The sequence below is a fragment of the Coptis chinensis genome, chromosome 2 (genome assembly GCF_015680905.1).
Source record: "Coptis chinensis isolate HL-2020 chromosome 2, ASM1568090v1, whole genome shotgun sequence".
Lineage (NCBI taxonomy): Eukaryota > Viridiplantae > Streptophyta > Magnoliopsida > Ranunculales > Ranunculaceae > Coptis > Coptis chinensis.
Genome location: NC_141457.1, coordinates 2,812,002 through 2,839,994, shown reverse-complemented (window position 1 = coordinate 2,839,994; position 27,993 = coordinate 2,812,002). Strand labels below are relative to the sequence as shown.

General features: G+C 41.1%; 1 protein-coding gene and 1 long non-coding RNA gene across 4 annotated transcripts; one reads left to right on the top strand and one right to left on the bottom strand.

Annotated features, from left to right (window-relative positions):
• The first annotated feature begins 220 nt into the window (after positions 1-220).
• On the top strand, positions 221-24,385 carry LOC147514372 (uncharacterized). Its single transcript, XR_015207681.1, has 2 exons — positions 221-715; positions 22,972-24,385. It is a non-coding gene; the product is annotated as an uncharacterized LOC147514372 (long non-coding RNA).
• Positions 9,365-27,417, bottom strand: LOC147514371 (uncharacterized). 3 transcript variants are annotated; one of them, XR_015207679.1, is made up of 3 exons: positions 27,006-27,417; positions 23,863-24,023; positions 9,365-10,025 (listed from the first exon to the last, which is right to left on the bottom strand). XR_015207679.1 is itself a non-coding variant. In XM_086582565.1 (2 exons), the coding sequence occupies exons 1-2, from the start codon at positions 14,435-14,437 to the stop codon at positions 13,632-13,634; spliced, it is 726 nt and encodes a 241-aa protein (XP_086438691.1). In that variant the 5' UTR covers positions 14,438-15,157; the 3' UTR covers positions 13,503-13,631. The 3 variants fall into 3 exon arrangements, 1 of the variants encoding a protein (XP_086438691.1); XR_015207678.1 differs by lacking the exon at positions 9,365-10,025 and adding an exon at positions 13,505-14,228; XM_086582565.1 differs by lacking the exons at positions 9,365-10,025; positions 23,863-24,023; positions 27,006-27,417 and adding exons at positions 13,503-14,228; positions 14,309-15,157.
• Between the last annotated feature and the right edge of the window lie 576 nt (positions 27,418-27,993).

The following is a 27,993-nucleotide window of genomic DNA, read 5'->3' as shown; positions in this document are numbered from 1 at the left end:
TAAATTACAATTCCGATATTTCACTAAAGTTTTAACAACACGATGAACACGACGCCGAATAAAACTAGATAATGAGCAGTATAAAAACAGAAACCTATACACCGATACACGAAAACTATAACTTCGGTGAAATAGCAAAAATAGCTACTCACCTTTAGTGCGCTCCGACTATCAACCAGCTACCAGGAAAAATCTTCATTTCCTTCTTTCAGTAAAACTCCCATTTTTTTCTAAAATCCTCGCTGTGTTTTTTTCCCAAAAACTCTACGTGAGAAAACTCCCTGAAAAACAAGGACAACACTTATCCATTACTTACGGGACTTTTATCCCTAAGCTGATAGTTATCCTATATTATTTTATCTATTATCTTTATTATTATTATTATTAGAAAAGAAAAAGAATTAAAACACGGGGTGTTATAGTAGGCTAACACTACTCTGCCATCAGAATCTCTTATGATCCTCCCCTATTCCACATCTGTTATCTGACATACACCCCTCCATATAATCCAAACTTAAAGTACCCCACTTTCTCAATGAAATCCGATGAACAAAGGAAAAAAATAGAAAAACTTGCGGCCGCTCTCTCAGGAGTCTCAGGTATAAAGGAAAACCTTTCTGACGAACAAGAAGAAAACTTTCGCACTGAACTCGGGCCGCTCTCTGCCGATGGTCAATTTGCATCTTCTTTTCTCCGTTTCCTTTTTCCAATTTCGGTATTCTTCTACTCCCTTCTCTTTCAATTTCGACTTTTAATGTTTTTTGCTTCGAAATTTGTCGGTGTTCTTCTACTCTCTTTATTTCGACTTTTATTGTTTTTTGCTTCGAAATTTGTTACCTAAATTAAATTGGCCAATTGTTATTATGTAATGAATTGAAAAACTTGTAGATTGGAAAACTTTAATGGTTTCTTGTCTATTTACAGTTCACTTACACTTATAGACTGACAGTATAACACGTTTTGTGATAGTTTTCTATTGTTCTAGTGAAGTTTTTGAGAATTGCTAGCATCCTACCTCCTTAAGGGGGTAGGACCATCCTAACCCGCATACAACAAAAACTATTAACTTGTTAATGTTTCTAACAGGTCGATATCTTTTCTTTCTTCTCTTGGCAGCCAAAAATAAATCGGCACCGTCGAACGGAAACGTGGTAAATATGCAATAGTAGAAAGATAACTGATCGAAAACCAAAAGGAAAGTGAACAAGCAACCAACATGAAATACCAACACTCCCACAAGTTTAACTCATATTTTTGTCAGAAAATAGAGATTTGTTGAACTGAATTGAATGAACCATCAGTTAGTGGGTGTTCTCAAGGAAAACTAATTTGGGTCATTACTGGCAATGGTAATCACTTTTTTTTTATTGACCCCATTGTCACGTTGACCGCCAAGATACCAATTTACCATCCACTAAATGTGAAATGTTTATATTTCATGAAGAATTCATGCGAAACCATCAAATTTAACCGATTCAACAAATTAAAGGTAGCAAAATAAACAATTGATTAAAAACGTATGTAATAATAGCATAGAAATGAAGATTTCGACAATATTTCGGGACTCGCGGCTGGTTCAGCTTGATGTTGTTGGAGTCTCCACCAGATGGAAACTGATTGGTCCATGTGCTTTAGAAGGTGGTTCATGTGTTGTGTTCTTGGTTTACACTTTGTTGGAGAAGATGTTTTGGTAATCCAGTATTCCAGTGGCTGATGTGGGCTCGACCTCAGACTTTTTGGTTGATTTTGTCAGTTTTTTCTAGTGCTACTTTATAACGAGGTGTATGCATACGTGTGAAATATCTGCAGAAAAAGAATTAGTACATGAACATCATGTGGACCAAGAGACCTCTATAATTGAGTTTTTCTAGATTACGTACGCAGAAACAGTATATATAATCTTTCCCTCTGACTCACTCATTGTCTCATTGATCCCTTTTCATTCCCCAGTCACGTATATGCAAAATCCCCATCTTCACCAATGCACAATCCCACTCTTAAGCAATGGATACGAACTTCAACACTTCTGGCGCCTATCATTGTTAGTTTCATCGTTATCCTTCTCTTCTATTTCTTTAAGAAGAGAAGCAGTAACATGATCAGAGGACCAAGAAGGCGCCTGAGGTAGTGGGAGCATGGCCTGTAATTGGACATCTCAATTTATTGAGTGTTCCTAAACCTGCTTATATAGTGTTGGGCGAACTAGCTGATATGGTCCCGCATTTAGTATCCAATTTGGTGTGCATCCAATACTGGTGGTAAGTAGTTGGGAGCTGGTGAAGGCCTGTTTCACTACAAATGACAAATTCTTTTCCAGCCGTCTAGTTAACAAAGCCATCAAATACATGTTCTATGATCAGAGGACTATTTCATTTGCACCTCACGGGCCCTACTGGCGTGAGCTTCGTAAGATGATAACTCTTAATCTTTTATCCAATGAACGCCTCAAAATGCTCAAGCACCAAAGGATTTCAGAGATGGATGCTTGTTTAAAAAAGCTGTACGAATTGTCAACGAAAAGAAAAGACGAGAACGCAGGGGTATTGGTGGATATGAGTAAATAGTTTGGCGATATTTCCTTTAATGTGGTTACCAGAATTGTAGCGGGAAAGCATATTTTTGGGCCCAAAACTGAAAGGTACAAGAACGTGATGGAAGAGGCGCGCCGTCTTATGAACGTCATGGTCTTTTCTGATGTAATACCATATTTGTTGTGTCTCTCTAGCACTCTCTTTTTCTTTCTAGGTTTTTCTCCCTCTCTTCCCTATCCGCCTCCCTTCTTTTCTCTTTCACTGTTCCTTTTATACTCCACCTCTTTTTATCTCAACCGTCCACCTGTGACTTTATCTCTCGCTCTCCCTTCATCCCCGTGTAGGGTTTATCCCATGCCCTACCTAACCGCGGTCTGATAATGTGCACATGAGTTTTCCACGTATTCTATATCGGGCCCAAATTGGTAGTAATCCCCTACTCTGCGGCCGTACCACCACAGCGTGCATTGGGTCACTTTACCCCCGGCCCCATTTCTCTCCTAGAAACCACCGCTACAGATGCCCCTTCTCGACACCGCGGCCTCTTGTAGGCCGGGTCGAGAATACTGTCCTCCTCATCTTCACGGCACACCGCCGCCCCTTTCTCTGACTCATCATCGATCAGCGTGCTTTGCAATAATCACTCATCATGCGCGTCTTTTCGCTGCCCCTTCGTATTCCCTGCCCCCACGTGTCACTCATCTACTGGCTTGCTCGCCGACCCCTCTATTTCTCCCCCCATGGATTTTCCCTTTTTGCCCCTCCTCTCTTTAAAGTCCCGCTCATTATTTCTTCTCCACTTATCCCACTTCATTTTCCTCTCATCTTTCTCCCTTTTTGCTCCAGCGTCTCCTCCTCTTCCTTCCCTCTCCGATTCCTCTAGCCTCTCGGTGGTTGCTTCGGCCCTTCTTTCCTATATTGGGAGGCAGATTCAGGTTTTTCATCTCTTCTTTCTTTTTGATTTAGCGTTTAGTTCTACATTCTCCCTTATTTTGAGCAACTGTTCGTATCTTCCCCCCTTTTCAAAACTGTTCCTCTTCTTCCTCCGATGTCGGAGTCCGCATCCGGAGGCTCTTCATCTTCTCGATCTACGGAGGTGGCTTCTCCACCTCCGATGGCCGAGGCAGTGGTCCCATCCACCTCTGGAAGGGTTCTTCTCCCCTTGCCGCCCCTCCTGCGATCGCGGATAATCGATTGAGATTAGGGCTTTTATCGAATCCCTAACGACATCACCATAGAGCACGTGTCTTCTGTCACTCACTACCCCCACCTGGTACCCCGGCGTCCGGGGTCTCTTATAGTCACTATTGGTCAGATAGTTGCCGGGTTGCGGCTTCCTCTCACTTTACTAGACGTCGAGGTGTGTAATCACTTCAACATCCCTCCCTACCAAGGTATCGGTAACTTCTGGCGGCTGGTGTATGCCACGAACTATTACAATAGATCCGGTGAACCCAAACTGACCTGCCGCGATATAGTCTCTCAGTACTTTCTAAAAACAAGCACCAAGGATGTAAGTGTGGGCTACCAATCCTTTTGTGTCCGCCCTCAAAAGCAATCTTTTGTAATCCACATCACCAGCTCTGACAAACAGTGGCACCACTATCCGCTGTATGTATCCGGGAATTTCTTGCTCGCGGACCTACCCTCCGGGCTGACACTTAACCATCTCGCCTTCCTGTCCAGTGGTGAGTTTCACAATGGCTGCTGTCTTTTCTTGTCTCTGATCCACGCTATTAATGTTCTTCTGTTTGTATTTCTTTGCAGGTTGGTGACCTGACTCTAAATCGCATATATACTCTGGAACTATCTATCCCGTTTTTGCAAGGCTCCGCAGCCTCGGACCCGCCCAAGCAGAACTTTTAAACATTCACCCAACCACTGACACTCCTCTGCTTGAATCTCCCTTGCTTCAACACATCGCAGGTTTCTCTGCTCCCTTTTACCGTCCACCGCCTCCTAAGGAACGGAGACCCCGAGCATCGCCTCCCCCCAAGAAACGTTCCCGTCCCCACTCTCATCGCCGCCGACCTACCCGAGGTTTTTCACCCTCTTCCATTGCCCCTGCATCCTATGTCCCCCTTCCTCCCTTGGCTCCAGAACCTTTGCCTTCCTATAGATCTATCTCTACCTGGGAAGACCAAAATACCCCCTCCACTTTCTCCCTCTGCGAACATGGACTTCTAAAAAATGAAGCTGTTTGAGAGTGATGATGATGAAGTGACAGAAGTCTCTCCTTCTGCGGTGATCATTCCTGCTGATGGGCCACCGAGTAAGCGCCAGAGGACTATGGTGTCCGAGGACCCGGCTCCCATCGTCTGGGCAGCTGAAGATGACGCCCCTTCTGCCTCGTTTGTTGGCCAGGCAAGGAGGCTGCTTCCCCCACCGGCCCAGATACCGCCCCTGCTGAGTTTGCCCCTACTTTCAAGGTACACCACCGCAAAGTTAACATCACGGACTCGGCTCTCGAGAATCCCGCCGTGGCCTCCTCCATCTTCTATGGCTCCCATCTGCCAAAGGACATGGCTTATGCTAAAGGAGGCACCTTTGAACATCATTGCACCTCCCTGTATACCAATTGGGAGAAGGTACCCTCTCTCACCTCTGCTCCTGCTCTCTAATCTTTCATTTATGACTTGTTGTTCTTTTCGTACTTAGGTGAGTCTTGACATATCATTCATGATCCGCGGTCTATTCAGTGCTCGGTCCAAGGTGGATTCCCTGGATAAGGAAGTAAGCAGTCCTGATGACCTGAGAGCTACTTGCGCCCGACTCTAGCAAGAACTCGAAGCCGCGGGCCTAGCCAAAACCCAGGCCCAAGATGAACTGAGGACCGCGGAAAACAACCATCAGCTGTATATGGACTCGGTCAATGAACGTTTGAGCCCGATAGCGTACCTCCTCCCAACAAAGACACTAGGAAAAATCTTTGCGACCCATACGGATCGGCATAAAGGCGAACATGGCCACCCTTCAAACCCATTTCAGATCATTAGTTGACAAGAGGGTGGCCAAAAAGATACAGGAAGAGTACGCGCGACTTCTCAAGGAGGGCCGCCTCCTTCCTGAGGAGCCGCCGACCAACGCTGAGGACCCTGCGGAGATGCGCACCGAAGATATAGCTAGGCCTGAGGGACTGATTGAAGCTAAGGAGACTGCTGAAGAGGTTGCGGAGGATGTCATAACTGAGGCCGCTAACACCCTTGCCGAAGATATCACTGCCGATGACCCCGCCAATACCTCTATGGAGACCCCCTTAGACACCCTCTGAACCTGTCATTGTGACCCTTGGATGTTTGTTCTCATTTTGATTGTTGACTGTCTTGTGTAACTTACATTCTGGTTTTTCTCCTCTTAGCAGGAGTTTTGATGTTTTGTGTGACATTGCTCTTGATGCGTAACTGATATTGGGGGGTGTTTTCTTTTCCCGTGCTGTGTTTAATTATGTCTTTTGTTGTCTATGGTCTTGTGCAACTACCTGTTGATCAATTTTGGAATCTGTTTACTCTTTCACTCTCTAGATACGGGCTCATTGCAATACTCTATTTCGTACTCTTATATGCCTTTTCTTCCCTGGCAAATCCCTTAGGCCAACTCTCTCTTGAGTACTGAACCTGTCGTCTCATTGAGGCTGGTGAGTCTGCTGAGGGCACCACCTTGCCCCCAAATTTGATTCGGACGCGATGTCCGCGAGGGGCTCCTCCCCCCGCCCCCACCCCCCGCTGTCTCTCTGAGGCTGATGAGCCTGCTGGGGCACCACCTTGCCCCTAAGTTTGACTGGTCTTTGTTAATTCATTATGTTTATTTCTCAAAAGTGTCGTTGTATTATATATGTGCAAACAACCCAAGTCCTTTGCCCCGGACTGGTAGTACATTCAAACATAAAACAATTTCAACATTCTTACATTCCAAGGTCTCTCTATCAGCTTTCCTTCCATGGTCCGCAACCTATATGTTCCAGCCCCTCCGACTTCCACCACCATGTAGGGTCCTTCCCAATTAGGCCCCAGCTTTCCATCATTTACTTTCTTAGTGCTTGGAGTCACTCTTCGGAGCACCAGATCGCCAACTTGAAATTTCCGCTGCTTCAATCGCTTGTTGTATTGTCTTTGCAGGCGTCGGTGATATTCCTCTAGTCTAATGCGCGCAGTGTCCCTACTCTCCTCTGCCAGGTTCAAGTCTCTAGCCAGTATACCCCAGTTCAAACCCCCTTCCACGACCATGGTGCGGGTCGTGGATGCCACCATCTCTGATGGAATCACGGCCTCTATGCCGTATGCCAATGAGAACGGAGTCTCCCTGGTCGAAGTCCGTGGTATGGTTCGGTAGGCACAAAGTACCTTGCTCAATTCGTCGGCCCACGCCCCTTTCCTACCAACTTTTGCTTGAGATTGTTCATTATAGTCTTGTTAGATGATTCAACTTGTCAATTCCCCTCGGGGTTGTAGGGGGCCAAGAACCCCTATTTCACATGATACGCCTGCAAGAACTCTTTCACCTTCGATCCCGTGAACTATGTTCCATTATCTGCTATGATGGAGTGAGGTAATCCGAACCGCCATATGATATTTTCCCATAGAAATTTAATCACATGCTCCTCCTTGACCTGTTGCAGCGCCACCACCTCTATCCATTTGGTAAAATAATCTGTGGCGGCTGGCATGAACCTTCTTTTCCCGCTGGTCACAGGCAACGGACCCACGATGTCCATGGCCCACATAGCAAATGGTCACGGACTTGACACGTTGTGCAGGGGCGCCGGAGCAAATATTAACTGGGAGAACCTTTGACATTTTCCACATCTCTTCGCAAACTCTACCGCGTCCCTTTTCATGTGAGGCCAGAAATATCCTTGTGTCAGCAACCGATGAGCTGTTGTCCTTCCTGCGGAGTGACTTCCACAGTCCCCGGCATGCAATTCTGCCAAAACTTCCTGTGCGCGGTCCGGCCCCAGGCATCTCAACAGCGGTCCGTCGAAATTCTTTCGGTACATCTCCCCTTCTATCAACGTGTACCTCCGCGAAGTCTGCTCCCATCTTCTTCTTTCTTTGTGATCACTCACTTCGCCTCCTGATAGAAAGTGCTTGATTGGGTTCATCCATCCTCCTGTATCTTCCGCGGTCTGGTGCACCTCGTCCCCCTTTTCAATACTCGGTGTCTCCAATCTTCTTACTCTTATGGTTCTCTCTTCTGACCCGGGTATTGCAGCCGCGACGTAAGCCAGGGTGTCCGCATGCCTGTTCTCACCGCGGCCCAGATGTATGAAGCTGATCTTTTTAAACTTCGCCGCTTTCTCGTGCACTATTTCCAGATACCTCGACATCCGATCGCACCTAGCCACAAACCCCCCGTTCGCCTGACATACCACCAAATTCAAGTCTGAGTACATTGTCAACTCGCTCACCCCCAGATCCTCTTCCATTCCTAACCCTGCTATCACTGCTTCATATTCTGACTCATTGTTGGTTGCCGCGATCCCCAATTTCATAGACAACTCGATCCTGTCATTATCCGGCGTAACCACTACAACGCCCACTCCGCCCATGTATCAGTGGCTGACCCATCCGCGAACAATCTCCACCCATTCCTCTTATCCCATGGATCTAACAAATCCGGCTCACTCTCACATTCAGGCTCCATAACCATCTCCTCTCCCCACGTAGGATCCTCTATCTGCTGGGAACTCTGCCAAGAACTCGGCCACAGCCTGTGCCTTTTCCACAGTCCTTATCTGATATTGAACTTCATAAGAGCATCTTTAGGAGTGTAACAAAAAAAACACCAAAATTTTGAAAAAAAAAACACCAACCATCTTTAGGAGCAACAACAAATTTTCGATATCAAATGACGCGATTTTGGATAAACCGCGCCATATAGCCCATGCGGTTTTCCCAAAATCGTGCCACTAAAGCCCATCTGACAGGCCCAAGCCCACGCGGTTTTCCAGAAACCACATGTTATAACCATTTAACCTTCTAGATCCTGCGAGGTTCTCTTCATTTTTCATGTTCCCAATCCTAAACTCATCTCTTTAAGCCAAAAACCACATGTAAATTAGTGGCTATTGCTCTACCTTTGGTTCGACATCGTCTTAGTTTATTGCGTCAGCAAGAAGCGAAGTCTTCTTATAAACCACATGGTGGTTCGAAGAAAGGAAGAAAATGCAAGAATCGTCAGTACGAGGTAACACTGGCTCGTGTAAATGCTAACTACTTCGACGCAAATCCTATATTTCGTGACCACGACTTTCGATGCCGATTTTGTATAGGTCAGTCATTATTTACTCGTATTTTCAATCATCTTAACCATAATGTACCATATTTTCAACAAAAAGTTAATAGTGCGGGTAAGTTTGGGATTAACCCAAAAATCAAAGTAATTGCTGCTACACGAATGCTTGCTTATGGGTCTGCAGCTAAACTAGTAGATGACATGTCACATGTTGCTGAGCCAACTGTTCATGAATGCATGCGTTATTTCTGTGATGGAATTATTAGAATTTTTGGAAGTGAATACTTGCGCAAACCAAATGCTGGAGATATTCAGCGTTTGCTTGAAGAGTCTGAGGAACACGAATGGCCTGGAATGCTAGGAAGCATTGATTGCATGCACTGGTAATGGAAGAATTGCCCACCCGTTGGCAATGGTCTCACACTGGCCATGTGCATAAACCAACAGTGATTTTGGAGGCGGTTGCTTCTCGTGACACATGGATTTGGCATGCTTTTTTTGTAATGGCGGGTTCTCACAATGATCTTAATGTGCTTGACCGCTCACCAATATTTGATGATATAATCAATGATGAAGCTATTCCTTGTAACTACACTGTGAATGGCCATCATTATGATATAGGCTATTACTTGGCTGACGGAATTTATCCTAATTATGCCACCTTGATTCAAACGATTGCTAAACCGACTATTGCACAAGACAAATATTTTGCAAAGAAGTAAGAAGCTGCTAGAAAAGACATAGAGCGGGTGTTTGGTATATTGAAGTCGCGTTGGGCTATTTTAGCTAATCCGTGCAGGTTATGGTATTTGGAGAACATGACTACTGTTATGAGGGCTTGCATCATTTTACACAATATGATTGTGGAAGATGAACACGAAACGGATATTATCACACCCCGAATTTCGATAGAATTCGGAAAAACATTATTTGTTCCCGACTCTTCGATCTCCGAGGTGTGACGCACTCTCCACTTCCAAAAACCCATAAACAGTTTAAATATGCGGATAATTAAAAACCAATAAAATTTTTAACTTAAACAAAAGTCCTCTTCATTACAAAAATTCACAAATAAGATTAGGTTACAAATCTCTTTTCAATAACTCTTTAATTAAATTACAAATGAAAATACAAAAACATTGTCTGGACTGAAAATCTATATCACCTCAAGGGAAAACAAAACGTATCCTGAAATGCAATGCTAACGTAAACCACAAGCAGCAACCAACCTTCTTCAACACTAAACCTGTCCAGACTTATCAACTATGTTCATTTAATGAACACACCCGATAAGCAAACATGCAAATCGGGTCAGCATTATAAAAATGCTGGTGTGAGTAGCTCTAAAATACAACATATACTTATACATATATTTACAAAATAAATAAGGCAGTTAGTTCCTCCACCGAGGTGCCTTAACTTCCAACAACTAATACGACATTCTTAACTATAATAGGTAAGGCAGGTAGTTTCTCCACTGAGACGCCTTAACTTCCCACTAACCACACAACAAACCATACGCATAATAAAAGGCATTTAGTTCCTCCACGAGGCGCCTTAGGTTCTAACTAAACTAATAACCAGCCAAGCATATTCTATACTTACTGCATTTCATGCTCAATTACAGAGTGGGTCGTCTCTGCCCAAGTAAGTAGTTTGACCCACCCTTCTGCAAAACCATATACAATCATCCATCTAAAGATATATCATTAACCAACATATTACCATAATTATATTAATTTAGGCTTTCTTTGTGTGTCTCTAAAATTCACGTCGTATCTATGTCTTACCTAGTTTTCCTGGCTACCACAATCGCTTCCCAACGCCGAACATGTACATGCACATGCCTCCCCTTACATAATGAACCACTCCGTGCGTAACTACCCTGAGTGGGATGCGCGACACCGGGTAACCCTCACACGAAAAGCCATTATGTAAAGTCGCGCCACTATTCGGCATAAAATATCGCGTCTCGTTCTAATTTTGAGAACGGAATAATCAAGCCACTATTCAGCTACGCCAGAAGGGCCATTCAGATTCACTGAAACGCCAGAAGGGCCAATCAAATTACTTACGCCCGAAGGGATATTCAGATTCACTGAAACGCCAGAAGGGCCAATCAAATTACACACGCCCACACAGGGAAAATCACATGAGTTGTGGTAGCTAGGTTTTAGGATTTTCGTTACATAATTTATTCAAGTGTCATACATTAATATCCCAGAAATAATTCCACTATATCACGTGCAGGTCAAATACCTTATTGCACTAAGCCACAATATTTTGAAACATCTCAATTATATCTCATAACCACTTTCATTCTTTCACGTGCCAATATATTATTGCACTAAGCCACAATCCCGTGGGAAAATATCCACACATACCATACTACCTCATAATAGCATCTCACATATAAAATAATGGAGCGTTTATACCTTTATTTCTCCAAAACTATTGCATTTAATATATATATCCCAACATATTATATAAGGTCACAATTACTTCAAACATATCGCATACATTTTTATAGCGTTTTAGGAATATTATATCTCCTAAAGTTTCTATCTTGTCACGTGTCAAAATATACACAACATCAACGTCAAATCTTTCTTGGATAATGACAACCAAATTTATACAATTTTCGACAATATTTTATTACTACATTTGTCCATATTCTTAAATATATGAAAAACTAGAAAAAGTCAACATTCCACAGTTAACGGTCAAAGGACAAAGTCAACGGTCAAAGTCAAAGTCAACACGTCATAGTCATAGTCAAAGTCAAACTGTTGTTTCCATGTTCAACAGGTTCAGAGTCATAGCCATGGTTCATGGCTAAGGTCAAAGTGCATGGCTCATGGGCTCATGACCAAGGTAATGGTTCGGACCCAATTGGCCAAGCCCAAACCTTAGAACCCGAAAGTCTAAATGTTGAAATACCCCTTTGGATCTCTATTTTAACTCCTATGGACTGGCCCCAAACACTTAAACTGAACTGGCCAAAAACTAAAACAAAATCGGGCCCAAGCAAAACCAATGAAATATAAAATGGCTCAAAACAACAATGTGGTTCGGCCCAAACAAAAAAAAAATAGAAATTGGCCCAAAGAACTTAAACATTTCGGCCCTGCCCAACAGATGGAACAGGTTGTCTTCTTCAGACTACTTCTTCCTCCAGCAGCTACCTCCACCACTTACACTTGCTCACGCTGGCCACCACCATCTCCCATTTCAACCAAGCGGTTTTAACCCCCAAGAAAACCCCCATCTACCAATACCATCATAACCTGATTCCCTCATACTGCGAAACTCAACCCCGACCGCCATTGATGCTATTCCAAGCTTGAACCGTTCCAACAATTTAATGAAGGGCTTCAACAGCCCAATAATCTAACCGGTTTTAACAAAGGTAACAACCTCAAATGCTTAAATATAGATTGAACCAAAACTAGATCTGGAAAGAATTTCGGGCCGCCATTAATGGATTCTCTAAGCTCCACTCGACAGCCCTCACGCACCCTCACTACCCCATCACCAACAATAACCAAACAAATCTAACCACACCACAGAGAAGTTCAAACCAACGAACAGGAGGATGGGCGACGTCATTAACGCCTGTCGAAGCTTCAAGCTTCCAACAGTACCCAAATATCAATCCCGACGTCCAACCCTTAATCAACCAACAAGATTTAATATCTAACAGTTTCCAATCGTATACAAACAATCCAAATCGCATACAGGGCGACTGTTGTTTTGGCTCGCCGCCATTAACGAAACTCTAAAGCTTCAACAGTTCTATTAAGTATTCAATAGTTTAACACTCCAACCGAATTTACCAAATACAACAAAAGGCCAAATAAAAACAGGAAATTTAATAGTAATAACAGACATAAACCTTGGACAGAGAAAATGTCCGTATACACCGATACACGAAAAACTGTAGATTTAGTGAAATAGTAAAAATAACTACTCACCTTAATCCCAAGCTCCACGAATCCTCCTAGTCCGAATCGTCGCGTTCCAACGCTCTAGAAAATCCAGCTTCTATCTCTGCCTCCATTTTTATTATTTTTTTATTCTCCCAAAACCCTATTCTCTAGAACAATGTGATTATATACTTGGGTTTAAAACCCAAGCCCAATACAGACTCGGGCCCAAAAACCAGGCCCACGTATCCCAAATCCAATCCGATCCAATTTTAAATAAATAAATAAATAATTAATTAATTAATAAATATGTATTTAAAATACGGGCGTTACAGATATCCCGCAGTATATTCCTGATTTGGAAATGCCAAGTAGAGAAGGTGCATCTGAAGATCAACGCCACTTTGTTCTATCTCATTGGGCATCTGGTGTCGAGTGGGTTCATTCATAAGTTGTTCATGATAGATTGAAGAATGACTTGGTCGAGCATTTGTGGAGTAGGCGTGGGCGGCGTGGCCAGACTTGATTTCTATTTCTATTTGCACTTCATTTGGACTTTGTGTTTATTTATCGTTTCAATTTCTATGTATTTGTGTTCCAAGTTTATTTCTATGTATTTGTGGTTTTATGAAAGGATTTGTGTATATGAGAATTTTGAAAATATAAAGTAGACTCTGCCGAATTTTTTTTAGAATGATAAAAAGTATTAACTTTAAATTAAGGTAACTTAACTTAAATTAAAAGAAAATATTCAATTAAAGTACATTCTAATTAAAATCAAAATACAAACTCAAATTAAAGTACGTCATTAATTAAAAGACATAAATTAAAAGACAAATTAAAATACTCAAATTAAAAGACATACAAACTCAAATTTAGACTATGTGCTACTTTGACTACTACCAGTGATATTGCCAAGTCGGTTCTTCATTTTTTGTAAAATTTATGCCCTTTTGAGTTGCCAAATTTCGCGCTCGTCTTCGGGTAATCCTTCTAATTTCATTCCTAGTATTTTCGCATCATTTTCATCTTCTCGAACTCGGAGCGCATCTTTCTTCAATTGAAGTTTTTCTTTTTGGATTTGGAGCTTCCAATCCATCAAACTTTTCTTCAATTGAAGTTTTTCGAATTCCATCTCATCTTTCTTCAATTGTCTCTGAACTTCCAATTCATAGCCTTTTTTGGTGGTTTTAAAAAGTTCCACCAGAAAATCATCAAGTTCCTTAGCGGATTCCTCCACTTTAGAATCACCTTCTTCTTTCTCTTTTTGCCTTCTTCTCTTGTCTTCTTTCTTTCCAAGAGGCCTATCCTCAAGCCCATCAACTTGGTATGGATCATAATCCATTGGTTGAGTTGTCGCAGTTGATATTGGAATTAATGAACCTCCTTCCCCACTGTTTAACTTCAACTTTTTGGTGGGATGCAAATCATTTCTCAACTGTAGCTTCTTCCATTTGGGTGAGTCTTTCATCAGATTATAGCATTGCATCCACTTCCAAACCCCATTATGCATCGCATATGCACTTATTGCTTCCTCAACCTACCAATTAAGAAAAAATGAAATTAGAATTGAAAAATATATTTGTAAATCAAAATAACAAATAAAAAGTAAATACTTACAATCATATTGTCATTATAGCCACATGGAGGAGATGCTTGAATCTTAGAAAGAATAGCATGAAACTTGTTGATATTAGCTTGAATGAGAGTCCAACGGTGTTTTATGCCCGTCAAGTTGCGTTCGGTCATTCTTCCTAGATTTGCATGAAATGCATTTAGAATCCTACTCAAAAAATCGTTTGACTTTTGCTCATTTCCTACTACACCATCTTGACTAATTTGTAGCCAACTATTGGTGAGAGCAACATCTTCTTCTTGTATCCATGAAGCCCCTCTAGATTTTGCTTTTGGTTATTGACTAGTCATTGTTATTTTAAGAGTAGAGAGCAGAGAGTAAAGAGTAGAGAGTAGAGAGTAGAGAAAAGAAGTGAGTGTAAAACTATGGTGTGAGTGTTTCAATTTATAGGGTTAGAAAGATATAGCCGTTTTTTGCCCGTTTTTTTCCCATTGTTATTGAGAGCACGCGGTTTTGCCAAAACCGCGCCATAGAAGCCCAAGCCCACGCGGTGTTGGCAAAACTGCGCGGTTTTTCTAAAACCACGTGAGTGATTTGATACAGCACCAAAGCTGGAACCAAATATTGGCTGATTTTGTGTTTGGTTTGGTGTTTTTTTGGTGTTTTCATTAACATGTGACTCTTCTGAAGTTTAAAAAACACCAAATTGTTTTGTTAGAAATTTGGTGTTTGATGTTAGGTTGATATCACTCCTAAAGATGCTCTAAACACTCAGCATCACGACCCATTTCAGCATCCTTCCAGACTTCTTTGTTTTCAGTGCTTGCTTTAGGGGTAGATTTGTCACTACCACCACCGAATGTGCCTCAAAGTAAGGTTTCAGCTTCAGTGCAGAGAATATCAATGCCAAAGCGTATTTCTCCACCCTACTATACCTGGTCTCTGCATTCAACAAGGTTTTACTCTGGAAGTACATCGGCCTTTCTACCTTGCCAACCACTTGGACGAGGACCGAGCTGACCGCGTACTCAGTAACCCCCAAGTATAGGTATAACTTCTCTCCCGACTCTGGCCGAGACAGCAAGGGCGCCTTGCCCAAATATCCTTTCAATTCTTGAAAGGCCTCCTCGCACTCGGCCGTCCAAATGAAATCCGGAGTCTTCCTTAACAGCCTATACAACGGTCTACACTTGTTTGATGACTTTGAAATGAATCTGTTCATTGCCGCGACTCTCCCAGCCAGCCGCTGCACTTCCTTAACATTCTGAGGAGAAGGCATCTCTATTAGTGCTCGTATTTGCTCGGGGTTGGCGGCCTCTATTCCTTGATGGGCCACAATGTATCCCAGTAATTTCCCGGTGGTCACCCCAAAAGTGCACTTCTTTGGATTGAGCTTTAGGTTGTGTGGCCGCAGTATGCTAAATGTCTCCCTCAGTCCCTCTATGTGCTCTTCCTCTGACATACTCTTTTCCACCATGTCATCTATGTATATCTCGATCCCCTTCCGAATCTTGCTCTCGAACATCTTTTCTCCCAGCCGCTGGAAGTGGCCCCGGCGTTCTTCAAACCGAAAGGCATCCTTGTATAACAATAGGTACCTCCTTCCACTATGAACGACGTCTTCTCCTGATCGGGTCCATACATCGCGACCTGGTTATATCCCATGGACGCGTCCATGAAGGAGAATATCTTGAATCCCGCCGTCCTGTCCACTAGCTCGTCCACCCACGGCATAGGATAACTGTCTCTAGGGCACACCGCATTGACATCTGTGAAATCGACGCACATGCGGACCTTACCATTCTTTTTTGGTACCATGACAATGTTCGATAACCATTCCGCAAACTCAACTTCCCGTATTATTCCAGCTTCTCTTAACTTTGCAACCTTCTTGCGAATTCCTTCTGCATTCTTCGGCCTAACGCTTCTTATCTTTTCCCTCACAGGCTTCGCGTCCTCCCTCATGTGTAAGCGGTGGCATGCAAAATCAGGGTCTAGTCCGGTGATGTCTTCGATTGCCCAAGCAAAGACATCCTTATTTTCATAAAGATACATTATCAGCTTATTTTTCCACTCTTCCGGAAAACTAGACCCGATTGATGTAAACTTCTCTTCCTCTCCCATACCCACGTTCACTATCTCAATCTCATCCAGAGTCTTTGGTACCGCCGTCGACTCCTTTTCCCCCTCCGCAGGGGCACATTGTAATTGCTATGCCTGCCTCTTCCTTGGGTTCGAGGTCTTTCCTTCATCGCCACGGACCATCCTCTTCAATGTCCCCTGATGACTATTCCTCGCCATCACCTGATCTCCGAGAACCTCGTACATCCCTGCTGGAGTGGGGAATCGGATCACCTGGTAGTAGGTGGAAGGCACTGCCTTCATCTCGTGAATCCACCGCCTTCCTAGAATGGCGTTATACTGCGACCCGGCGTCCACCACCTTGAATCGAGAGAGCACTGTCACCGGACCAGTTGTTACAGGGAGCAGGAGTTCCCCTAAGGCTCGGTCATGCTCCCATTGAACCCGTACAAATTTGTCTACGATGGTCTCAACTATTTCCTATCAATCTTCATCTCCTCCATTGTTCCCCGGAACAACAAGTCCACGGCGCTACCACAATCAACCAACACTCTTTTCACCATGTAATTGCCCATTGCCATAGTGATCACCAGTGCGTCCTCATGCGGGGCGTCAACCGCCTTCAAGTCCCCATCAGTAAACACGATGCTTCCTCGTTCAGTTGCTGACCGCGGGGCAGGCCGTGACTGTCCCGATGTTTCATTAGCTTGATGTATGCTCGCAATCCATCTTATCCTATCCCAGTGAGCGTTATCACTTAAAATCTCCCCGTTGAAAATGACGTTGATTGTCCCCTGTATCCTCCCTTGGTTGGGCTCTTGCTCCTCTTTCCCTTTCCCCGCTGTAAACTCCTTCAGTGAACCCTTCCCTATCATCCTCTGTACCAGCCACTTAAGCGCGTAGCATTCATTTGTCTCATGGTTCTGTACCTGATGGTAGGCACAATAAGGCTTTCCTGGTATCTCATCCGGTTTGCTTCGCGGCTCCTCATAGCCCGGCACATTCCGAATTAGCGGCAATACTTCACTCAACGGCTGATTTAACAGTGTCTGTTATGTTTCCCGATACAGTTTCCTCTCTTTGTATTCCCTTCTGACCTCGCTTCTCTCCATATCGGGCCGCGAATAGTATCCCCGATTCCCACCGCTTCCTTTGTTTGATGCCTCAGACCTTCCGCGGCCTTCGCTCCTCTTTAATGTCAGCACAGGTTTACCCAGCCTTTTCATCTCTTTCTGCATTGTATCTTCATATCTTATATATTTCTCTACCCTTGGGTACAGCTCCTGTAACATTGCAATCTCATTTTTGGCCACGGACTCATGTACCCTAGTCCCGGGTCGCAATCCCCTCTCAAATGCGATCACTGCAGTTCTTTCATCCAAGTTTTCCACCTTCAGCGTCTCCGCCTTGAATATGTATAAGAATTCCCTTACGGACTCCGCGAACCTCTGTCTTACATTGAACAGGGCCGCGATATCTACTACCCGCTTTTTCTGGTGTATGAAGTGGTCCACGACAGCTTGCTCCAACTCTTGAAAGTTGTTTATGCTCTTGGACGACAGTTGGTAATATACCAGTCCGAAGCTCCCCCTTTCAAACTCGCTGGAAACATCATGCACCGCAGTCCATCATACCTAGGCTCTTGCCATAATGACATCTGTTGCCAAAAGTGGTGGATATGGTCCGCCGGATCTCTTGTACCATCATACATCTCAAATCTGGGCTGGTTGAACCGCTTTGGCACCTCAGCCTTCCAGATCGCGTCAACCAATGGGTTGCGGTTAAGCCCCACCACCACCTGGTTTGCCTCCCCACCAATCCTCTTAGCTTGCTCTAGATTTGCTTTCAAGTCACTTGCTATCATTTCCCTCACCTGCTCCCTCGTGAGCCCCGGCACCACGTCGTCCACCAAGTTGGGCCTCCTCTCTTCCTCTCCCTCTGACTCAGACGCCCCTCTCTCTGACTCTTCTATGGTTTCTTTCTCCCTTCGCTGCCTGTCATTCTCCTCCCTCAACCTTGCTATCTCCTCATGCAATAGTCTTGTCCCTTCTGACACCGATGCGGTGGTATCTTCTCCTCCTTGCTCTTCCCTATCATTTCTCACTGATTTCCCCTCCTCCTCTGCAACCGCCACCTTCCTCAGCCTCCTGACTCCTCTCTTCACCTTTGTAGCCATTTCCTCAGTTGCCTAGCTGTCACTCCCCATAGACGGCGCCAAATGTTGTGTGTCTCTTTAGCATTCACTCTTTTTCTCTCTAGGTTTTTCTCCCTTTCTCTCCCTATCCGCCTCCCTTCTTTTCTCTTTCACTGTTCATTTTATACTCCACCTCCTTTCATCTCAACCGTCCACCTGTGACTTCATCTCTCGCTCTCCCTTCATCCACGTGTAGGGTTTATCCCATGCCCTACCTGACCGCGGTCTAATACTGTGCACATGAGTTTTCCACGTATTCTGCATCGGGCCCAAATTGGTAGTGATCCCTTACTCCACGATCGTACCACCACAGCGTGCATCGGGTCACTTTACCCCTGGCCCCATTTCTCTCCTAGAAACCACCGCTACAATATTTAGGATGGTTGGATAGGTTGCGAGGAGTAGACAGTGAAATAAAGCAGACGGCCAAAGAATTGGATTCTGTTCTTGAGAGCTGGGTGGATGAACATCGTCAAAAGAGGGTGTCAATCTCAACTGGAATCGGAGGCATTGTAAACATAACAGAAGAGGAGGAAATAGATTTTATAGACATTATGTTGTCAATTATAGTGAAGAACAAACTACTAGGTGACGATCCTGGTACTTTAATAAAGGCTATTGTCTAGGTATGTGAATCAAACTCTGATCGATCTGATTACTCAAAATTTTAGTGATGTACAAGCCGTGCACACACCAATTAACACACATAATTTCCTTTCTTCCAAAAAGAAGTGTCATGAACAGATAAAGTATCTATGTCGCGGTCCTGTCTCACTACTGTGTTAACTAAATTAAAATGCAAGTGATGTAAAAGGAGAAATATATATATATATCTTAGAAGTACATACTTATTTTAAGTTAAAATAAGTACGTAAGTAAAACATTACCTAGAAAATGAATTCAACTCTAATTTTTTGTGGGTATTACCTACATACCATAAAAATCATCTCCACAAAATTTGAGCTCATTTGGAAACCTCTAACCTAGCTAAACATTGTTGTCATCTTCAAAATAAAAATCCAACGGTCCATAAATGTTAAGTTTTTGCAATCATCTTTTGTTTAGGTTAGAGGTTTTCAAATAATATGAAATTTTGCAAAGATGATTTTTATGGTGAGTAGGTCATATCCACAAAAAATTAGGATTGAATTCATTTTTTAGGTGAAGTTTTACTTGCGTACGTATTTTAACTTAAAATAAGTATGTATTTCTAAGATCGGGACTATATATATATGTGTGTGTGTGTGTGTGTGTGTGTGTGTGTGTGTGTGTGTTAAGAGTAGCCCACCAAGAGCAGCCCACCATGTCTATTGGGTCGAAGTGGTCAAACACCCCTGTTATTATCGGTCATTTAGTTTTCTTTTCTTTTTTTATAGAAGTTACGGGTTTAGGCTAACTGGAACTTGTATTCATCTACTAAAAGATTATATCTCCTCATAGTGGTTCACAAAATAAAAGTCTTGAACAACAACCTAGAACCTGAAATCGAAACAAGAAAATTACAACCACCACATACCGTGGCGGAGTGAGGAATTTGGGTGAGGGTTAGCCACACCAAAAATAAAATAAAAATAAAAATAATAAAATAATAATTTTGTCAGAGTGTTGTTTTCATTAGTATTTTGAATCTTATTATATGTAAATCTTCAAATCACAAAAAAAACATATACAAAAGACTAGCTAGATTACTTAAGTGAAGAGAAATCACATGGACACACAAGCTAAATGCTTTAGGAACATTGTAAATTTTCCAAATAAATAATTAAAAATGAGAAACTTTGGACATACAAGCTAAATGCTTTAGGAACACTGTAAATTTTCCAAATAAATAATAAAAAATGAGAAACTTTGGATGGCAAGTCGAGGGGTATTGGTAAAGGGTACCCTTGGAAAAGGCAAATTAAATTAATTTTTGTCACCATTCAACTGAAGATAAATTTTTTACAATACCCATAATTTAGCTTTTAATTCAAAAGCTAAATTCATTAATAAACATTCCAAAACAAAAATCTAGAAAAAAGGAAATTAAAAACCAATTAATCTAATATTATCATGGATTCAATAGATCAATTGAATTAATACGCAACACAATTTTTAAGGGTATTGTATAAAATGTTGGGTTAATTAGACTAAACCCCCTAAAGTATATACCAGCTTAGATTAAACCCTCTATTGTTTAAATCATTAGACTTAAATACCCATTCTGGTTGATGTCTCACTTAATTCCATAATTGCCCCTATTTTTTTTTCCCTTAATCACTCTCCTACTCCATTTTTCCTAACATTACCACCATATCTATACAAAATTATAACCCAAGTACCAAGAATTTGAAACGATACCTATTTAGTAAATTGTTCAAACTATATTGTAAACCCTTCTACTCATTATTATCCTTATGCTACAATTCAATTGATTGTGATAAATGGTCATCATCTTCATCGTGCATTTTGTCCTAACAATATTATAGCATGTTATCCTCCCTAAATACAACATTTAAAACTTCTTGCACTATCTCTCTTCCAATTCAAAAGAGTCTCACATTGTTAGGACTCAAATCTAACTTGCATAATTAAAAAAATATGAGAATATATATTTACTGATATTAGTCTTTAAAGTCATTGCTAGAAATGGGTTTAAAGAAGCTGGAAATGGGGTTAAAAGTGAGAAAGAATAATTGGTGGGGTGGGGAGGAATTCAAAATGTGTGATTATTGAGTTTAAGTATTTTGAATGGAGAATCTATTCAAAAAGTTGGTGGGAGGATTTTAAGGAACAAAAATAGAAGTGGGCTACCTTGAAACGGAAGATTTTAAGTTTTAATCAAAACTCACTCAATTCAATTTGTTTTGAACTAATAATCAAAGGAATTGAGTATTTGGAGGTTGAAACTGAGTATCATATCATTGGGTTTACTTTAGGTTGGGTACGTTATTGGTGTTGGGGTTATGGGATTTGGGTTGTAATTGATTATATTGTGGAATCAAGTTGGGAACAATGAGTGATCAGGGAAGAAGATGGAAGGGTCAGATATAATAGGGGTACGTAGTTCTAGATTTAAGTTAAATAACAACCATAATAGGTATGTATTTAAGTCTAATGATTTAAACAATATGAGGTTTAATCTAAATGCGTACATACTTTGGGGGGTTTAGTCTAATTAACCCTAAAATGTTATATAAAAAGTTTTTTAAACGGAACCTACCCTATCGAGGGATTGGAAAGTTATTAACAATTTAGAAAACTTGCCAACTAAAAGTGGAAAATATCCTCTAATAAATTAGACTGGAAACTTGCCAATAAGTATTGATAGAGTAATGAAAATAAATGTAGAATATGTCTTTAAATAAAAAGATTTCAAATATTAGAATATGTCTCTAAATACATCAAGAAGAATATGTTGGAAACTAAAAAAAATTGGAACTTTAAGTAAGAGGCAAGGGTTTTTGTTTTTGGATTTTGGTAAGATAAGTTACCAACTAGGTCACAAAATCATCTTTTGTGTATACATAAGGGTTTTCATAAAGACACTACTTATTTTACAAAGGGCTGCCCACACCCAAAACAAAACCAAACGGATCGTAAGACCAAATGGGCACCATTTGAAAATTGAAAAGACACTACTTAATATATATATATATATATTAAGTATTTTGATTTTGTTTGGTTTTATTTTATGTTCCATTGAATCAATGTGCCTTTTATTTTCAATGTTAACAAAATTCAAAATTTTAATCATCTTCCATAAAATTGAATGAATGGGTATATTCAAATGCGTGATTGAATAATTTCATTAAAAGTTTTGCTTTGATTTCAATTGTAATAATGTAGAGAAAAGAATATGGATTTGATTCGTAAATTATTATGAGACTACTTATCTGTTTTTGTGTTGAGGTTCCTTCAAATTTAGATAAATGTTATAATTCAATCATTTTGTTTTAAATAAAATAAATAAATCAATGAGTATCTTCAATTAGTGATAAATTTTATAAATAATTATTGTTTTATTTTGAATATTAGAAAATTTCGTAAAAGAAAATTTGTGTTTTGATTATTAATAAACTATTTTAAAATATTATTCTTTTCAGTCCTAATTATATGACCCGTTTGTTTTGTAGTTAGTATGTGGTGCCCTTGGTAAAATCAGTGGTGTCTATATGAAAACCTATATATAACTTGGAGGTCCTGCAAATCCCAATGAAGTGGTGCAACTCCTAGCGAATCCCAGTGATCTACAGTCCAATACCAAAATAAACAAGCCCATGGTTTGCTTCATAGCTTAATTTTCGTACTTTATGATCTTTTGATATAATTTTTAAAAATTGTGCAGTTACTGCAAAACGAATTCTAATTAGTAGCTTTATCTACCATAATAATAGACAATCTTAGATATGCATGGATCTAAAAAATTTCCTATATGTGTGTATGGTGCAGGAAATGTACCTTGTTGCGTGGGACAACACAACGGTGACTCTTACATGGGCCTTGTGTTTGTTACTAAACAATAAGCAGGTGCTGAAAAGAGCTCAATATGTGAATTAGATGCACAAGTTGGGAAGGAGAGACAAGTAGAAGATTCAGACATTAATACTCTTCCCTATATCCAAGCCATTGTTAAAGAATCAATGAGATTATACCCACCAGGACCAATAATCGAACGGGTGACTACTAAGGATTGTGACGTTGGTGACTTCCACATCCCAGCAGGTACACGACTATGGATCAACTTATGGAAGTTACAACGAGACCCAAATGTATGGCCTAACGACCCGCAAGAATTTCAACCGGAAAGATTTCTCAATGGCCATGCAGACATTCATATGAAGGATCAGCATTTTGAATTAATTCCATTTGGATCGGGTAGGCGTATGTGTCCCGGTGTCTCATTTTCTCTTCAAGTCATGCATTTGGTGCTTGCTCGATGTTGGAATCTCCAAGAGTATTTCAAAATACTTGTGTGTGTGTGCAAAGTGGAGGAGACGAACTATGTGTGTTCTCTCCACTTTAGTGCATTGTGTTTAGTCCCACATTGGTGAATCACCACTAGCAAGTGAGGTATATGAGGAATTCCTCTACCATAAGGGCGTGCCCTTAGGGTACAAATGCTTTTGTGTTAGGAGGGAGGACTCACCCAAAGCCACACACGCGCGTGTGCCCGCCGCCCCGCACCGAGCCGAGTCGCGTCGCATTAGTTCGGGTCGGGCTTGGGCTTGGGCTTGCTGTCTAGTGGGTAGTGGCTTACCAAAAGCCTAAACTGTTTTTATTTTGCTGTGAGTTGGACTGCCAGAGAGAGTTATATTGCTGTTCTAGAGGGTAGTGGCTTACCAAAAGTCAGGCTGCTGTTAACCATTGAATCCTGTGAGGAAGACGCCACTGTTGCCTTTCTGCACCATTGGAAGGGGCGAAATCTTTCTTTAAGGACAGCCTAATCCACGCCTTGGTTATTACCTGTTATTCTGTCCTTGTCTTCTATTGTTTTCTTTTATCTGCAAACAACACTCGAATTATTCACGGATTTGAGTTGAAGACCCCAACAGATGCAGATATCGATATGTCTACAACACTAGGAATGATAAGCTGGAAAGCAACACCACTCGAAGTACTCCTGACTCCACGCTTCCCACCAGTGTTTTATATGTGAAGTGCCCTAGATTAGTAGATATACAATCTCAGTGGAAAGTACTTGGGCATAAATTAATTTTGGCCGTAGTCATTTTCTTTTGAGAAATTATAGTGTAACACTTCAAATGTGACACAAGGCAATAATAAGGAGGCTCCACGTGGAAAACAACCTATGCAACTGGGTTAGGTGGTTAACCACAAAATAAAAGTATTTTTCCCTCTTCTACCACATACCTTAGCAACGTTTTCTTCATCCTCTCCACTACCACCATTAGCCATGCTAACTAAAATGGTGCTCCTGTCATAATTTTCTCTCTGTCTTCTACCTTTTTCTTCATTTTTTTTTTAACTTCCTCTTCCTAACCTTTTTTTCATAATCATATGGTCTCTCAAAATCCACCGCTCTCCTTACCACCACTACCCAAAAGTTTGGGTTTTGGGTCTTAAAGGAAGAATGTTAATTCCATGGGGGCCTTCAATTATGGGGCATTTGATAACAATGAAAAAATGTTTAAATTTTGATTTTGGTGTAAATTTGTTTCAATTTCTTTTAGTTTTGGGTATTAAAATTATTATTTTGGTTGTGTTTTGGGTTGGGATGGGGAAAACAAATAAAAAAGCAGAGAGAAAGAGAGATATGTCATAAGAGTGTGACGGTGGCTTCTGGTCACGACGTTGGTGGCTGAAACATGAAGATGATGGTGATTCTTTCATTTTTTTTTTTTAATTTTTCTTTGGTATCGGCTACGGGCACCTTCCATTTTGTGTTGGGCAGACCCCATATATATATATATTACAAATTTGTCATTACCCTAAAAATCTTATTTTGTGTTGGGCACCCCCCATCTATATCATTGGTAACCTATTGCAACTTCCTATTGCCCTTACTCTTAAAAACCTCACTTCTTTGTTTTCTCATACACCGCTTTTAAAACTACCAAGTCTTTAATAACGAACTTAATTTTTCCTCCATATCTTAATCAAACCCTTAAAATTGATGACCCACACACTATTACTACATTGTCAAATTAAGTGTACGGTAGACAATTTTTGTGTTTTAATGTCAAATTGTGTGTATAGTAGTCGTAATTTTCATAGAATTTGTGATGGGTGTCCAAAAGACACCACGATATCATTTGGTGCCTTTAATTTTGACACAACTGAGCCGTTTAGATTGTTTAATTTCGGCACCCAACCATCGAATGGACATTTCTTCCACGACACGACATAAGTATATTTCAAATGGTACCCATTGGCAAAATGGATACCCCTCCCACGCCATTGTAGTGCAGCTCTAGCTAAGCAAAAAAATGACCAGAAACTTAACGTATTTCAAATGGCACTCCCACGCAGTTTAGGAGTGATGAAAACGACACACCCACGCCGTTTAAGACCAATTCTTGTGTTCGGCCACTGTATATCGTTTGAAACAAACCTCAAGGTATGGATGGGCCGTGGGAACTAGATGGAAATGTTACTACTGGGTCGTTTGCCATAGGGAAGGTTATTAAGTTTCTTCCCACAATCTTATTAAGTTTCTTCAGTAATAACTTGTTACATAACCATAACTAGAAAAGCATATGTTGTGAACACCAACTACTGAAGTAAAACAAAGCTTCAAGACAAAATTGGCAAATTACATGGTCCAGAAATATATAACAAATTACATGGGCTTCCAAACATGGCAGCTTCCATAATTCACATCCACACAAGATTTAATGGCGGAACGTCTTGATAATTTGTACTGTAGATAAAAGCTCTATATTTCGTTTGAAGTTGGTCAGTTTATTTTGATATCGTGTTGTCTTGTCGAACGTTATTACCCCATTTTGCTTCGTTTGAGCTTCTTCTTACTTTGGTTGAGTTAGTTACCATTACCAAGCAATTGCCTTTCTATCCAATTGAGTTACCTCCCGCCCACCCTCGCCTTTTAGCTCTAGGAATTAAGGGAGAGGAGTTGATTAGCTGGACTTGCAGGAACTACACAAACTCAAAAGAGAAACGAAGGAGAAGAATGATGAAGATGAAACTGGTTCTAACCAGTTTTCTCGGTCACATTTCGATTGGGTTTTTGGGCATGGGGGTGTATTGGACTCTATGTCGTGCCCAATATAATTATAGACCCCAAGTTGGGCCGGGGTCTGCTTAACACAATTTGGGGTATTTGAATAACATGACCCTTTTCTTTTTGGGTTGGAAACTGGTAGTTGTGGTTAATAGGTCTAACATCCACATGGCACGACGTTATTGGGTTGTGTGACGTCTTAGGGTAACACTAGGTGTTACGCTAGAACGACTCGTATTTTCTTTCTGTTGATTTTTTATGTAATATGAATACTGTAATAAATTTTCATTTGATGTGCTTCACCATTCTGCATAAATTGAGCAGTTCTTGCCTAAAGTGAAGTTCGTGCGTACCCAACTTTTTTTTATTGATAAGCCAAAAATTTATTGATGTAAAGCAAATGCCATTACAAAATATATGTTACATGAGTACAGGTGCCAAAACAGCCCTCAAACCTTCTGCCCAACCTCTCCCTATGAGTCGAGAAATCCCTCAAAATTAGGCCTTCACTGATTTGAGGGTCGGGCAAGTATTTGAGGGTAGGGTAAGGGCGTGACTGTGACCTCAAAGCTCCGGTCTTGCTCGCAGCTTCATTTATAACTAACAATTTTAAGCTTGAGGGAAAAATCAATTACTGAAATTCGTCTACGAATCAAAATAAGAACTTGTTGCAGAGATTAATGGAAATAAGTCAGCAAAATACTTGGTTGATCCTTCTTCTATAAAAAATGAAACGAAAGGGATGACATGTTGATAGAGTCTTGGGCTTTGGAGACATTACCTCTTGTATTAGCTACCAAAGAATTAGTTGCGTCTGTGCAAGCTTCCGTGTGCAAAAAGCTCCGAAGGAATCTCGAAAGAAACGTTTTGTTAATAAGCATCTTGCTCTGAAGAAAACTCCAAAGAAGGTTATGTTGTTGCTTGGAAAAGAGTTCCAAAGATGCCTCTTGCTCCGAAGATGCTCGTACGTGTCTATAAAAATCCCAAAATACCTAAAATAGAAAATTGCAATTGGTATTTAATAAAAGAGAACTATTGATGCATGATCATGGATTAATTAATTAATTAGTAGTTTCTATTTTTGTTAGTTTCCTAATTCAATTGGGAATAGGATTTAGGATGGAATAGGATTTTGGAATCAAATTAGATTTAGTAGTTGTTTTCTTATATAAAGGCATCTAGGCCTTCATTGTTAGTTGGTTGTTATTGAATATTATTTCTTTCTTCATGTTTGAAGGTTTAAACTCCAGTGTTAGGTGTTTGTCTATTAATCATAATTATTAATGTTTATCAATTGAATTGTTGAAGGCTTTTGCCAACAAGATACAACAAATTTGGTATCGAGAGCCATTAAAATCTTGGGGAAAACAAATTTCATGGAGATTCGAAAAAGACATCATCCACCACTCCACTGTCATTACATGCTAGAGTTGATCGACTAGAAGAATCGTTTGAAAAAGTCACAACCGAGATGAAGAAGATGTTTTGGCTCAAGCATCAAAAACAGGTTGTTGTCAAAGACAGTGGTCAAGAGTATGAGCGTCCACGCCGTTATGATCTACACTCCCATGAATCAAAAACCTATACCTACACCCAGTGGCGGAGCCAGGGTGGGGGCCTCAGGTACACTTTGGCGTACCCTCAACTTTGTAAAAGAAAATATATAGTTATCAGCTATCGCTTAATCGAACCAAAAAAAAATAGAGAAGAAGGAAGCCCAAACAAATAAGGAAGTCCACATGTTATTTTTGTTTTGATAAATGAAGACC

Coding starts and splice junctions, on each gene's coding strand:
- LOC147514371 (XM_086582565.1), bottom strand. CDS start 14,437: ATGACCGAACGCAACTTGACGGGCATAAAACACCGTTGGACTCTCATT. Junction 14,229..14,308: donor GCTATAATGACAATATGATT/GTAAGTATTTAC, acceptor CTTAATTGGTAG/GTTGAGGAAGCAATAAGTGC.